Below are 12,315 nucleotides of genomic sequence, written 5' to 3' on the forward strand. Positions count from 1 at the left end.
ACAAAAAAATGATCCATATCATTGACATGCAGGACACACAGGTTTGAAAACTGTGATCTCTAACGTATGTTTCCTTTCTTTAAGAAATTGCTTGTTGCTGCTCTTCTGGGACTCTTGTTGATAAATGTCTGGCGTTGCATAATCCGCAGTAACCAGTGGAGATCTGAAGAACAGCTTTTTAGGAGCGCTTTGTCTGTTTGTCCACTGAATGCCAAAGTAAGTTGTTTTTTCTTTTTATGACACTAATAATATATTGCAGTTCAGTTTCTTGCTTCTGGCATCATCTGTTGCATTTGGACACCTGAGTTAATCTCAATTTGTTTGTCAGATGGTTGATTGACTAATAGCCTGATCCTACATAAATCCTAAACTGACGCAGCTTCCACTGCATCCCATGGAAGACTTTCATCTGCTGGAGGTGTCCTTGGGGTAAGGGATATTTATCCCTTTGCCCTGAGGTGAGCCCCAGCAACCGCTATGGGGCAACTTGGACCTGTGCCAGCTCAATCGCTGGCACAAGTTCACATTTCTCTGTGCAGGATGATCAGGCCAGGGATGAGGGTTTGGATTGGGTATGTGTTGCTGCTGAAACAGCCCCCTCCCAGGCTTGATCCACCCACCCACCTCCCAGGCCCAATCTATCAATTCTCCACCCCTGTACTGCTTTGTCTTCTGCTTCTCCTGAAATCCTGGGTACCTTTTAGTTGGCTGCTAGATTGGCTTGACTGAAGAGGCTATAACAGATTTCTTCTCCTGCTTTCCAAGCATGGCAAGGCTATGGCTTTAGACTGCCACCCTCCATTAATTATTCTAATTGCTTAGCAGATCAATAACACTATTACTTGATTAACTCTTTGTATCTTAGCGCTGAGACTTTCAGTATAAATTGCATCTCACCATAAATTTTGTATTTTTCTATCTGTGTTTTGCAGGAGTTTCACCTGCTTGCTTTGGGGATATAAATATATTGCTATTTTAATGTTAACCACCAAGTGTATACATAGGATCAATCAACTAAGAACATAAGAACAGCCCCACTGGATCAGGCCATAGGCCCATCTACTCCAGCTTCCTGTATCTCACAGCGGCCCACCAAATGCCCCAGGAAGCACACCAAAAACTAAATCTTTTTACCAGCAAAACCATAGACACTTTATTACTGGCTTAGAGGAGAGTGCCATGCTAGAGCAACTTTATGACAAGACATACCAATTAACAAACTGGACTTAACTGATAAAAAGCGACAGATGTGTTTCTAAAAGTATAGCTCTGCTTTCAGACTCTATAATTCATAAAAGCAATAATGGTATAACATCATTGGTATGCATAGCACTTTACAGAAAGAAGTCCCTATTCTAACAATCGTGGACTATAAATTTGGACAAAAACAAAGGAAATCAAAATTTGCAAACTGTTTCTGTTAATTCCCCCCCAAGTATGTTCAAGCAGTAGTTATTGTCCCTCTGTCTCTTGGATTTAACTTCTCAGTACAGCTATATAACTGAGAGATAAATTCAAACATTTGTTCACTAATGCTTGTTGTTACTTTTGCCAACTCACCCATCCACCCCATTGCATAGCACTTTTTTCCACAGTGATGTTTGGATGTCTAGTAGCTGTTGACATTTTCCTTAAAGTCCACAGATGCCCAAGAGTTTTTAGAATACTAAACAGCCAAATCATATCCATGTTGCCCTGCACCAAGGCAGCAGTGCCAGCGTGGCTTCCGCTGCATTTTGCAAGGGAATTTGCATTCTGGAGGTCTCCGTGAGGTAAGGGGACATTTGTCCCATTGCCCCAGGGAAAGCCCCAGCAGCCACAATAAGGCAACTTGGACCTGTGCCTCCTAAATTGTTGGTGCAAGTTCATGTTGCCCCATGTCGGTTAATCAGGCCCTGGAAGGGGGATTGGATACAGTGTGCACTGCTGCCACCCATCTTGCCCCCTCTTAGTTCAGATCCACCCAACACCAGCCCCTTTGCTGTTCTCCCCCTGTCCCGTTACACCCCCTCTCTGCCATCCCCCGCCCTTCCCCTCCACATGCGCTTCCTGTCATGGAACTTACCATGTCTGACGCACACTACTTCTTGTGCTGGTGCCAGTTGGATGATGCAGGCTATCCCACCAGAGTGACTAACTGGTGTACTGGCACAACATGCTTAACAATACGTTTACAACAGTCTACACTGGCAGCACGCGTGCTCCACTGGCACAAAGGAAGTATAGGATTCTGCCATTAACAGTGCAATTCTATGCATGTCTACTCAGTACTAAACCTCACTGAGTTCTTTGGGTCTGACTCCTAGATAAACATGTATAGTATTGCAGCATTAGTTACTAAGAAACTTTAAGAACACTTAAAATCTTGTGTCCAGTTCTATATTCTTCATTTCAACTACCATAGCTGTTATGCAGGCTATGCAGTCAAGGTTCTTAAGTTGTGCTGATAGCAGTAGCAGCTGGAGAAATTCTGTTGCTTTATTTCTCAGCTTAACAACTCCCAAACAAACATATTGATTTGTAAAGAGGTGCCTTCAAAACTGAGCTAGTGCCCAGGACTTCTAAAGCTTTCATTGTGACATCTAATAGCTTGAATTGAGCATAAGAGGTTCACAGATAAACTGATCCAGATCTTGAATTATCTGGAAATCAGGTCAATCCCTGCTTTTATGGATTATTAAAAGCAGTTGATATATAATTAACAGTGTATCATATTCTTTTTGCAATCAGGGTTGAATTCATTCCCAAACAAGCTTGGCCAGACTTCACACTAATGTAGAATTCTGTTTCATTAGTTCAGTAACATAACCATGTGTTCAGCAAGAAACAGACAGTTCGGTTTTTTAGAGTGATTTTTGCTTTCTGATTATTTTCTTATTGATCACCCTATATACTGTTGTATTGTAGTTCTGCCCACTATTATTTGCATGGTTTGTAGTAACCGTGGACACTGACAGAGTGTGTCATGATAGTGTCTAGGGCCAATTGGCAGCCTTTCTGGTGTCTCCACTTAGGTAAGTTGAGGATAGTGAAGAGGTAGCAGTGAGAGTCCAAATTAACTCCTATTGAACTGGGCCTGATCTTAGATGCATGACTCAACATGTGGTTGGGGATCAAATTACAAAATAAAATACAGTGAGTTTTCAAGTTACAGATATATGACATGTGGACGTATAAGTTACAAGTTTCTGCGCTTTTGCACAGGCATAGTCCATCTATTGTGCTGTTGCGCAGGTACAGTAACTCTGGGCCAGCAAATCATACATACTCTTTTTACATACATACATACATACGTTCTCGTTTCTGGACAAATCTCTTGAACAGAACTAGTACGTATCTTGGGAACTTAGAGTAGAGGCTTTCTCTTTCGGTGGCTCAACATATTATATATAATGCACATGCAAACATATGTGGTTTGCTGTATTTAACAGTTTATAAACAGAAGTAAACTACTTCGTATAATGCTTTCTGTGGTCCAATCCTATTCCCCTTCCCCTCCGCCAAAACTAGCATTTCAGGGCAGTGCACACTTTACATCTATCACAGTCTTCCGAAAGTGCACAGAGCAGCGCACTTCTGGAACATTGGCGGCATGGCCAGAGCTGCCCCACAAGCAGCGGTAGCATACAGAGCGGCCACCAGTGAAGGTAGTTGGTGGGGGAGGACAGAATGGGGAAGTTTGAGGCATGATGGGGCAGGTGGGGGTTTCACCTGGCATGGGCAACTTGCACCAGATGCTGTCACCTCTGATCGCAGCCAGCATATTCCCTTTCTATCCTTGGATTTGTGCTAGCTAAAGAGCTGGTGCAGGTCCAAGGAAACCCATTGCCAGTCGAGGGGCTTACAGAGATGTAAGGGAAAAACATTTTCCCTTACCTCTCCCAAGCCTCCCAGTCTGCACCCGCCCCCTTGCAGGATGCTGTGCAAGCCTCCTTGGCTGGAGGAGGGAGGTTGGGCTGTTATAGGGTTTTAGATGTAGAGGGTATTATATTAATCTGAGAACAGGGAATGAGTATATGGAATAATTGATACAGTTCTCATCTTAACTTTCAGGTTCATTATAATGTTGGAAAAAACTTGGCTGATAAAGGCAGCCAAACTGCTGCAATCAACTACTACAGGGAAGCTGTAAGGTAAGAACCTCTTTGCTGTTAAAAAAACAAAAAAGAACTGGAAGAAGATGCTAGATAATTAATGTATTAAATAGCAGAGAAAGGACATTATAATATACTGTTATAATCTTCTTTTATTCAGTCTGACAAAATTAATTTGAATCTACAGTAAAATATTAGAATTCTATTTTGGTGATATAAAACAATACAAGATTAAGAAAATGCACAATAAGAGTGAGAAATAATGGAGAAGGGATGCAAGAGAAGCCAGCTTCTATCATCTTAGATGATCTTGTCTCAAAATCCAGATTTGGGGACAGGAGAAAATAACAGTTGCTGAAATTGGACTAAATACGAGATGACAGTTTGAATTTCCATCCAGTATTTTTGTTGCTGGGATATGTAAAAAAAATGATATAAACAACAGACTGTGGTTCTGGTATTAGAATGATATTGTCAAATATGGGATATTGCCTACATCTGCAGTATATGGGATGTAGCAAAATAACAGACATTGAATGGATATGTGAAGTAAGATGACCAATGAAAAGACTTGTTGAAAATAGTTTTTCTGAAAAATGTAATATTGGGCATCTGTATTTATTTGCATTAGCTTATATATTTTTAATTAACAGAGAAAATATGTTATCTCACTAAAAGCACTGTCTTAAAACTATTTTACAAGGAAGCCCCATAGATATCAGGCCAGCTTTACCATGAAGCATCATGAAAGCTGTTGCTTTAGGCAACCAATTCCAGAAGGGATGCCATACTTCTACCTTTAGCCTCCTTTTTTGTTCTAAAAAACAAAACAAATTCAATAGCACTAGTCTGGAGCACAGGGTGGTGACTTAGCGTATTTAAAAAACCTAAGGCTGGCATTGATAGCTATCAAAATTATAGGGGAGTGCTGAGAATTTGTGACTGGGGAGATGAAAGAGAATGAGTAAAAGTGCCTCTTTCTAATGCAGAGAAGGAAACTTCTGTGCCTCATTCATCCCCAGGAGAATTTCTTTTTTTTCCCTGTTTATTTATTTATTTAACTATAATAAACATAAAATAGAAAAACAAATACATACATAAACAAAATTCTAATAAAGCAGCACGAGCGAAGCCAAAACATTCCCATACTTATAATCCAAATACATACAGTCCAAACATTAACAAATATTAATCTATACCACTAATACTTCAAAATCAATCTTCAAATCCAAAATACCTCAAATCCCCATCCTCTCTCTGATTCAAAAAATCAATAACTGGACTCCAATTCTTCAAAAAGTTTTCTGTTGAATTCTCCCTAAGCAAAATTGTTAATTTATCCATCTCCGCATAATCCATAAGTCTTATCCACCATTCCTCCACCGAAGGTATATTCATAGTCTTCCAATTTTGAGCATAAAGTATTCTGGCAGCGCTTATCATATACAAAAATAAAACTTCATTTTTTTCTTTCCACATACTCATCTGTCATACCTAATAAAAATACTTCTGGCTTCAATTGTATATTTGTTTTTAAGATCAACTGTATCTGTGCGTGAATTTGTGACCAATATTTTTTAACTTTTGAACACGTCCACCACATGTGGTAAAATGTTCCCTCTTGTTTCTTACATTTCCAACAACTATTGGACATAGTTTCATACATTTTGGCTAATTTACTTGGTGTCACATACCAACGATAAATCATCTTATATATATTTTCCTTAATGTTAACATTCAAAGTAAATTTTGTCTGTTTTATCCATAATTTCTCCCATCTGTCCATTGAAAGTTCATAGCCCACATTTTTTGCCCACTGGATCATGCATTCCTTAACCTGTTCATCTTCTGTTTCAAACTTCAAAAGCAATTTATATATTTTAGATATTACCTGCTCATCTGATCTTAATTGTTTCTCCAATTCAAATTGTTTCTTCAATTCAATTGTTTCTCCCTCTTCAAAACCATATAATTTTTTATCAATTTTAAATCTTTCTAATAATTGTAAATACATAAACCATTGGCAGTCAAAACCCTCTACAATCAATTCCTCTCTAGACTTCAAAATACATTGACCTTGATTACATTTCAATAAGTTCTTATACAATAACCATTTATCTGCTGGTACAGTTCCCAAACCAAAATGTGCTTCTTGTGGTGAAGCTAAGAGTGGAATTTTGTTGTAAAACCTTTTCTTATAACGATTCCATATTTTCCACAGTGCATGTCTAACATAATGATTCTTGAATTCCATTTTCACTTTCAACTTATCATACCAAAGATATCCATGCCAACCAAATCTTAAATCATATCCTTCTAACTTCAACAATTTTTTGTTTTGCAACAATATCCATTCTTTAAGCCACAGAAAACAACATGATGCATAATAAGTCTTCAGATCAGGCAGTCCTAAACCTCCTCTTTCTTTTGCATCTTGCAAAATCTTAAATTTCACTCTTGGTTTTTTCCCTTGCCATATAAAACCTGCCACATCTTTCTGCCACTCTTTAAAAGGTTTATCAGAAAGTAATATTGGTATATTCTGGAAAAGAAAAAGCATTTTTGGTAGTACATTCATTTTAATTACAGATATTCTTCCCAAAAAAGATAATTTCAACCTTTCCCATCTTGCAAAATCTTTTTTGATTTCACCCCAAACTTTAACATAATTATTTTGAAATAACATACAATTCGTGTTTGTCAAAATAATACCTAAATACTTAATCTTCTTCTCCACTTTGAACCCAGTCTTATTCATCAACTTCGATTGGTCTTGTTCGTTCATATTTTTAGATAAAATTTTAGTTTTCTGTTTATTTATCTTAAATCCTGCTAATGATTCAAACTTCTTCAACTTAACCATCAACAACTCTGTCTTTTAAAGGTTTTTCTAAGATCAAAACCATATCATCTGCAAATGTTCTTAATTTAAAACATTCATTTTTAATCTTTGCACCATGTAGTCTTTCATCTTGTCTAATATCTCTACATAACACTTCTAAGGCAAGTATAAATAAAAGTGGCAACAATGGACATCCTTGTCGTGTTCCCTTTTGAATCTCAAACATTGTTGATAATTCTCCATTTACCACTACCTGCACATTTTGTGATGTATAAATTGACTTTATCCATTGAATAAAGTTCTCTCCAAAGTTCATCTTCTTTAAGACAGCAATCAAGAAAGTCCAACTCAAATTGTCAAACGCCTTCTCAAAGTCCAAAAAAATCAATGCTAATTGTTTCTCTATCCTTTTATCATAATATTCCAACAAATCCAATACTATTATAATATTATCACTCATGTGTCTTTTCGGTAAATAACCACATTGATCTTCATGTATAAGATTTTGTAATATCTTCTTCATTCTGTTTGCTAAAATTGCTGTAAATATTTTACAATCATTATTCAACAAGGAAATAGGTCTGTAATTTTTTTATATCCATCAAATCCTGTCCTTCTTTAGGAATCAAAGTTATATTTGCTGCCTTCCATGAATCTGGCATTTTCCCAGTCTGCAAAATATCATTCATCGTGTTAAGCAATGGTAAACTTACTTCCTCTTCTAAACATTTATAGAATCTACCTGTTAAACCATCTGGACCCGGAGCTTTATCTATATTAATCTTCTTTATTGCCTCTACAACTTCACACAGAGTTATTCTATTATTTAAAATTTCCCTTTGTTCTTCAGACACTTTTGGTAAATTTTGTTTATCCAAGTAGTTCTTTACTTCTACTTGACTATTTTTTGACTTTTGTATAAATTAGCATAATAATTTGTAATTATTTTTTTTATATCCTCCTGATCAGTATACATTTTTCCTGCCTCCTGCAATTTTAAAATTACTCTCTTCTCTCTCTGCTTCCTCAATTTGTAGGCCAACCATTTCCCTGGTTTATTGGCATGCTCAAAATATCTTTGCTTCACAAACTTTAATTTAATTTCCATTTGATTCACCATCATCAAAGATAATTGATGCTGTAAATCTTTTATTTGTTGTACTATTTTTTTTATCTCCTGGAACTTCTGTTAACTCATATTCCTTCTTTTTAATTTCCTCCTCAATTTTCTGAAACTTAATTTGTCTCTCTTTTTTCCATTCTATACTTTCTGAATAAAGTATCCTCTCATAAAGGCTTTACTAGCGTCCCAAACTATCCTCATTTCTGTTCCCTTATTTAAATTCAAATTAAAAAATTCCCTTAATTTCTGCTTAGCATCCTTTATTATAACCTCTTTTTGTAACAACAATTCATTCAATCTCCATCTATATGTTGTAGGTTTCTTCTTAATAGTCATAGTTATTGGATTATGCTCTGAAAGAGTCTTTGATAGAATTTCTGTTTTAGAAGTTTTTATTGCAATATCCTTCGTCACCCAGAACATATCTATTCTTGAAAATGATCTGTGTCTTTCTGAATAATAGGTAAACTCTTTTATATTTCCATTCATTTGTCGCCAAATATCTACAACCCCTAAAGCTTCTACCAAATAAAAAAAAGTTTTTGGTAATTTCCCTTGAGAAATCTTAATCTCCTTCTCAGATTTTTTATCCCTTTGTGGTGACACAACTGCATTCCAATCTCCCATCAGACAATAACTTGAATATGAGTAATTTAAGAGTACATCCAATAATTGCCTAAAAAAAACTCCTCTTTCTTGATTTGGAGCATACAAACCCAAAAGTAAAGTTCTTACTCCCAAAATTATAACTTCCACAGCCAACCACCTGCCTTTTTCATCTGCAAACACAAGTTTTGGTTTTAAATAATCTTTAACATACATAACCACTCCATTTTTCTTCTTTGAATTTGTTGAAAAAAATTCTTGTCCTAACTTTCTCTGTATTAAGTAGTTTATATGACCTTTTTTAATATCCCCAGGAGAATTTCAAGCTTCTTACACACTTTTGCCTCCCCCTCCATATTAATCTTTTTTCAATTATTATTTGCTGTTTTCCTGAAATTGCATTGAACGTATATGACAAAAAGTATAACTTCAAAAAACAACATTACGAACCCAATCCTGTCTTTCCCCCCTCCCACTGATGCAGTCACACCAAAAACAGGCATGCTGTATCCAGCAAGAGGGTGGATTGGGAGGTTTCATAGGTAAAAGGGGACTTAAATCCCCATACACCTCTGTAAGCCTTCCAACCCATAATGGGGCTTTTTGGACCTGTGCCATTGAAGTCACTGAAAGGGGGCTGGGAGATTGTTAGGATCTGGCATGTGCCAACACCACTGGATCCATGTCTTCCAATAGCCTCCCTGCCCCATCCCTGCCTTCTCTCTGCTTGTTTCACCCCTACGTTGCCTGATCCAACCTCACGTGGCTCCCAAAATGGCCACTGACAGTGTGCTCCGCATTGGGCCATTATTGGACCTATTAGGATTGGGCCATTATTTCATACATAGGAAAAAAAAATTTGTTTGCATCATAGAATTTGAAGACATTAAAAAAAAAACTCATAAGAAAAATCAGCAAGAAAGCCAAAAACAATGATATTGCAGCTAATAAGAAAATATATTATTGACTTTCATTGGATTAGTGATTGTCATATTCAAACCAAATTCAAAAACTTTAAAATTGTCCTACTTTTTTTAGAAAGTTCATTGGCAAAGTTTTTTTCTTAATTTTGGGAGCACCTTACGCATTTCTCTGGACACTCATCATGTAACCTGTAGGAGTGCAGGTTAAGAACCCTTGTTCTAGTGAATAATTCTTGTTTTGTCTTTTTTAATCTCAGATTGAATCCTAAATACGTGCACGCTATGAACAACTTGGGAAATATCTTGAAAGAAAGGAATGAACTTCATGAAGCTGAAGAGCTTCTCTCACTAGCTGTACAAATACAGTATGTTTTTAAAAACAAACAAAAATCCAGTTACTGTTTCACAGAAGGATATAAAAGGAATATTATACTCCATATGCTAAAATGTATCCAACAATTTTGCCTAGGCCTGATTTTGCAGCGGCATGGATGAATCTAGGAATAGTACAGAATAGTTTAAGAAGATATGAAGAAGCAGAGCAAAGTTATTGGACTGCAATTAGACACAGGAGAAAATACCCAGACTGTTACTATAATTTAGGACGCTTGGTAAGTGTATTTAATTACTTGTATCCTAACAATTTGACAGATATTCTAAGATAAATAGATTTTGAATGACATTTCTGTGGCAAGCATATTTATTAGGTATACGTAAGTCAGTGGTCTTCTACAAACATTATGTTTGGGCAGTTCATAGGCATAACATTCAGGTGTGTAGACCAGAGGTTACTTTGAGCTCAGTCCTATCCAGCTTACCAGCACCAATACAGTCATGATGAAGCCCTGAAGTAAGGGAACAAACATTCTCTTTCCTTGGGGAGGCCTCCATGACTGCCTCTCCTAATGTAGGATGCAGCACACACCCCATTGGTAAGGCTGCATCAGTACTAGAAAGTTGGATAGGATTGGGCCCTGATATATTCTTCTGGTATTCAGCCATCTCCCAGCAGTGCAAAGGATGGACTATGCTTTTTCTAAGGGCCTGATCCATCCAGCTTTCCACTGCTGATGCAGTTGTGCCAGTGGGGCCTGTGCTTCATCCAGCGGTGGGAGGGCAGTCACAGAGATTTACTTAGAGCTACATTGCGGCTGCATTGGTGCTGGAAAGTTGGATTGGATTGGGTCCTCAGTTACTTTATATATGTTTCTATTTTTTAAACTACACTAAGGGGGGGAAATAACACGACTCTGTGATACATACATTTCTTATTATTTTGTTTTGTTGATATTGTTTGTAGAGCACCTGCCTACATTAACTAAGAACCCAATCTTATGTAACTCCTCACATAGCAATGCAGTTGCGCCAACGGGACATGCACTGTATCTTACGCACTGTATCTTGGGACTTTTTCAGGCCCCAAAGATAAAGGATAAAGGAACATTTGTTCTCTTGCCCTGGGTAAGCCTTCGCTGCCTTCCTGAGTCTACTTGGACCTGCACTAGCTATATAGCTGGTGCAAATCTGAATGGGCCCAGGAAGGCTGATAGAGGCCCAGAAGGGGGATAGGATATAGGCAGCACTGGTGCTATCGATAGCTCCCCCTTACCAGTCTCAAGCCACCCTCCTCCTTGTAATGATCTCCACCCTGTTCTTCCCCTTCCCCTCCCTGTTCATTCCCTCTCTCAGCCCCCTGCGCTGACTTACTGGCAGCAGGGGATGTGGGCAGCCTGCTGGCATGCATATCCATCTCCTTTCCACGACAGTGGCCACAGCTGTGTGAAATGGCATAGTTCCAGTGGTGTAAGGCCCTGTTCAGATTGGATCATAAGTGCTGTATGTAAATCAAGTGAAAGATACAGGCCCTGGCATAAAGCTTATTATTTAAAACACTAGGGAAGGGGAATAGAGAAAAAAATAGAGGAGGAATATTGACAGTACTAGAACAAAGAGTGGGTTAACAGCTGACAGTTTAATCCTGCTAAAGCCAGGATGGTCGTGGTGCAACTACCCAGCCTTCCTTAAACCTCTGACTGGTGATCATGTGTGTAATCTGCCTTGAGAACTAAACTTCAGAAGTTCAGAGAGTTTATCATATTTATTTTTCTACAAATTATATTGCTGCTCACTGTTCTGATTTATTCATGCATATAATGAATGCGTTTTGCCACTACCAGTGGCAGTGGCGGGGGGAGGACTGGAGCACAAGTCTAACTGGACCACTGGTGCTGAACTTCCTATCATGTTGCCAACCATGTCACTTTCAGTATGCTGATTTAAATCGCCACATAGATGCATTGAATGCCTGGAGGAATGCCACTGTTCTGAAACCACAACACAGTTTGGCTTGGAACAACATGATTATATTGCTTGATAATACAGGTACATTTCACTTTGTACTTAAGTGATTTATATACAGTAACTTTTGCTGTCTTCATCACTGGGGCAAAAACTAGTGTGCTATTTGAAATGGGCCGCAAATCCAGAAAATTGTCTGGCTAGTTCCAAATAGGCTTTGGAACTGTGATTCTTAAACAGCACCCTGTAGCAAACAAGCTCTGGAATTGCTGGTGATCTGCTGATCTAAGCAAAACTGTTGGACGTGCCTAAAAACATGTCTTTGGTTGGTGACTAATGTAAATCCATGCATCATTTTGTGTATCAAGAAATACTTGCAAGATTTTGAATCTTTGAATAGCTCTCCGACATTTTGAAAAACATAACCAA

At 37.9% G+C, this 12,315-nt stretch overlaps 1 protein-coding gene across 1 annotated transcript in view; it reads left to right on the forward strand.

Moving 5' to 3' along the window:
* TMTC4 (transmembrane O-mannosyltransferase targeting cadherins 4) overlaps positions 1–12,315 on the forward strand; it is a 58,962-nt gene that overhangs the window by 37,899 nt on the left and 8,748 nt on the right. Inside the window, exons 11-15 of the mRNA XM_066621688.1 lie at positions 85–216; positions 4,054–4,133; positions 9,846–9,953; positions 10,058–10,199; positions 11,856–11,970. Of these exons, the coding sequence (XP_066477785.1) occupies positions 85–216; positions 4,054–4,133; positions 9,846–9,953; positions 10,058–10,199; positions 11,856–11,970 (577 nt within the window). The remainder of the gene's footprint in view (positions 1–84; positions 217–4,053; positions 4,134–9,845; positions 9,954–10,057; positions 10,200–11,855; positions 11,971–12,315) is intronic.

The sequence above is a fragment of the Tiliqua scincoides genome, chromosome 3, assembly GCF_035046505.1.
Source record: "Tiliqua scincoides isolate rTilSci1 chromosome 3, rTilSci1.hap2, whole genome shotgun sequence".
Classification (NCBI taxonomy): Eukaryota; Metazoa; Chordata; class Lepidosauria; order Squamata; family Scincidae; genus Tiliqua; species Tiliqua scincoides.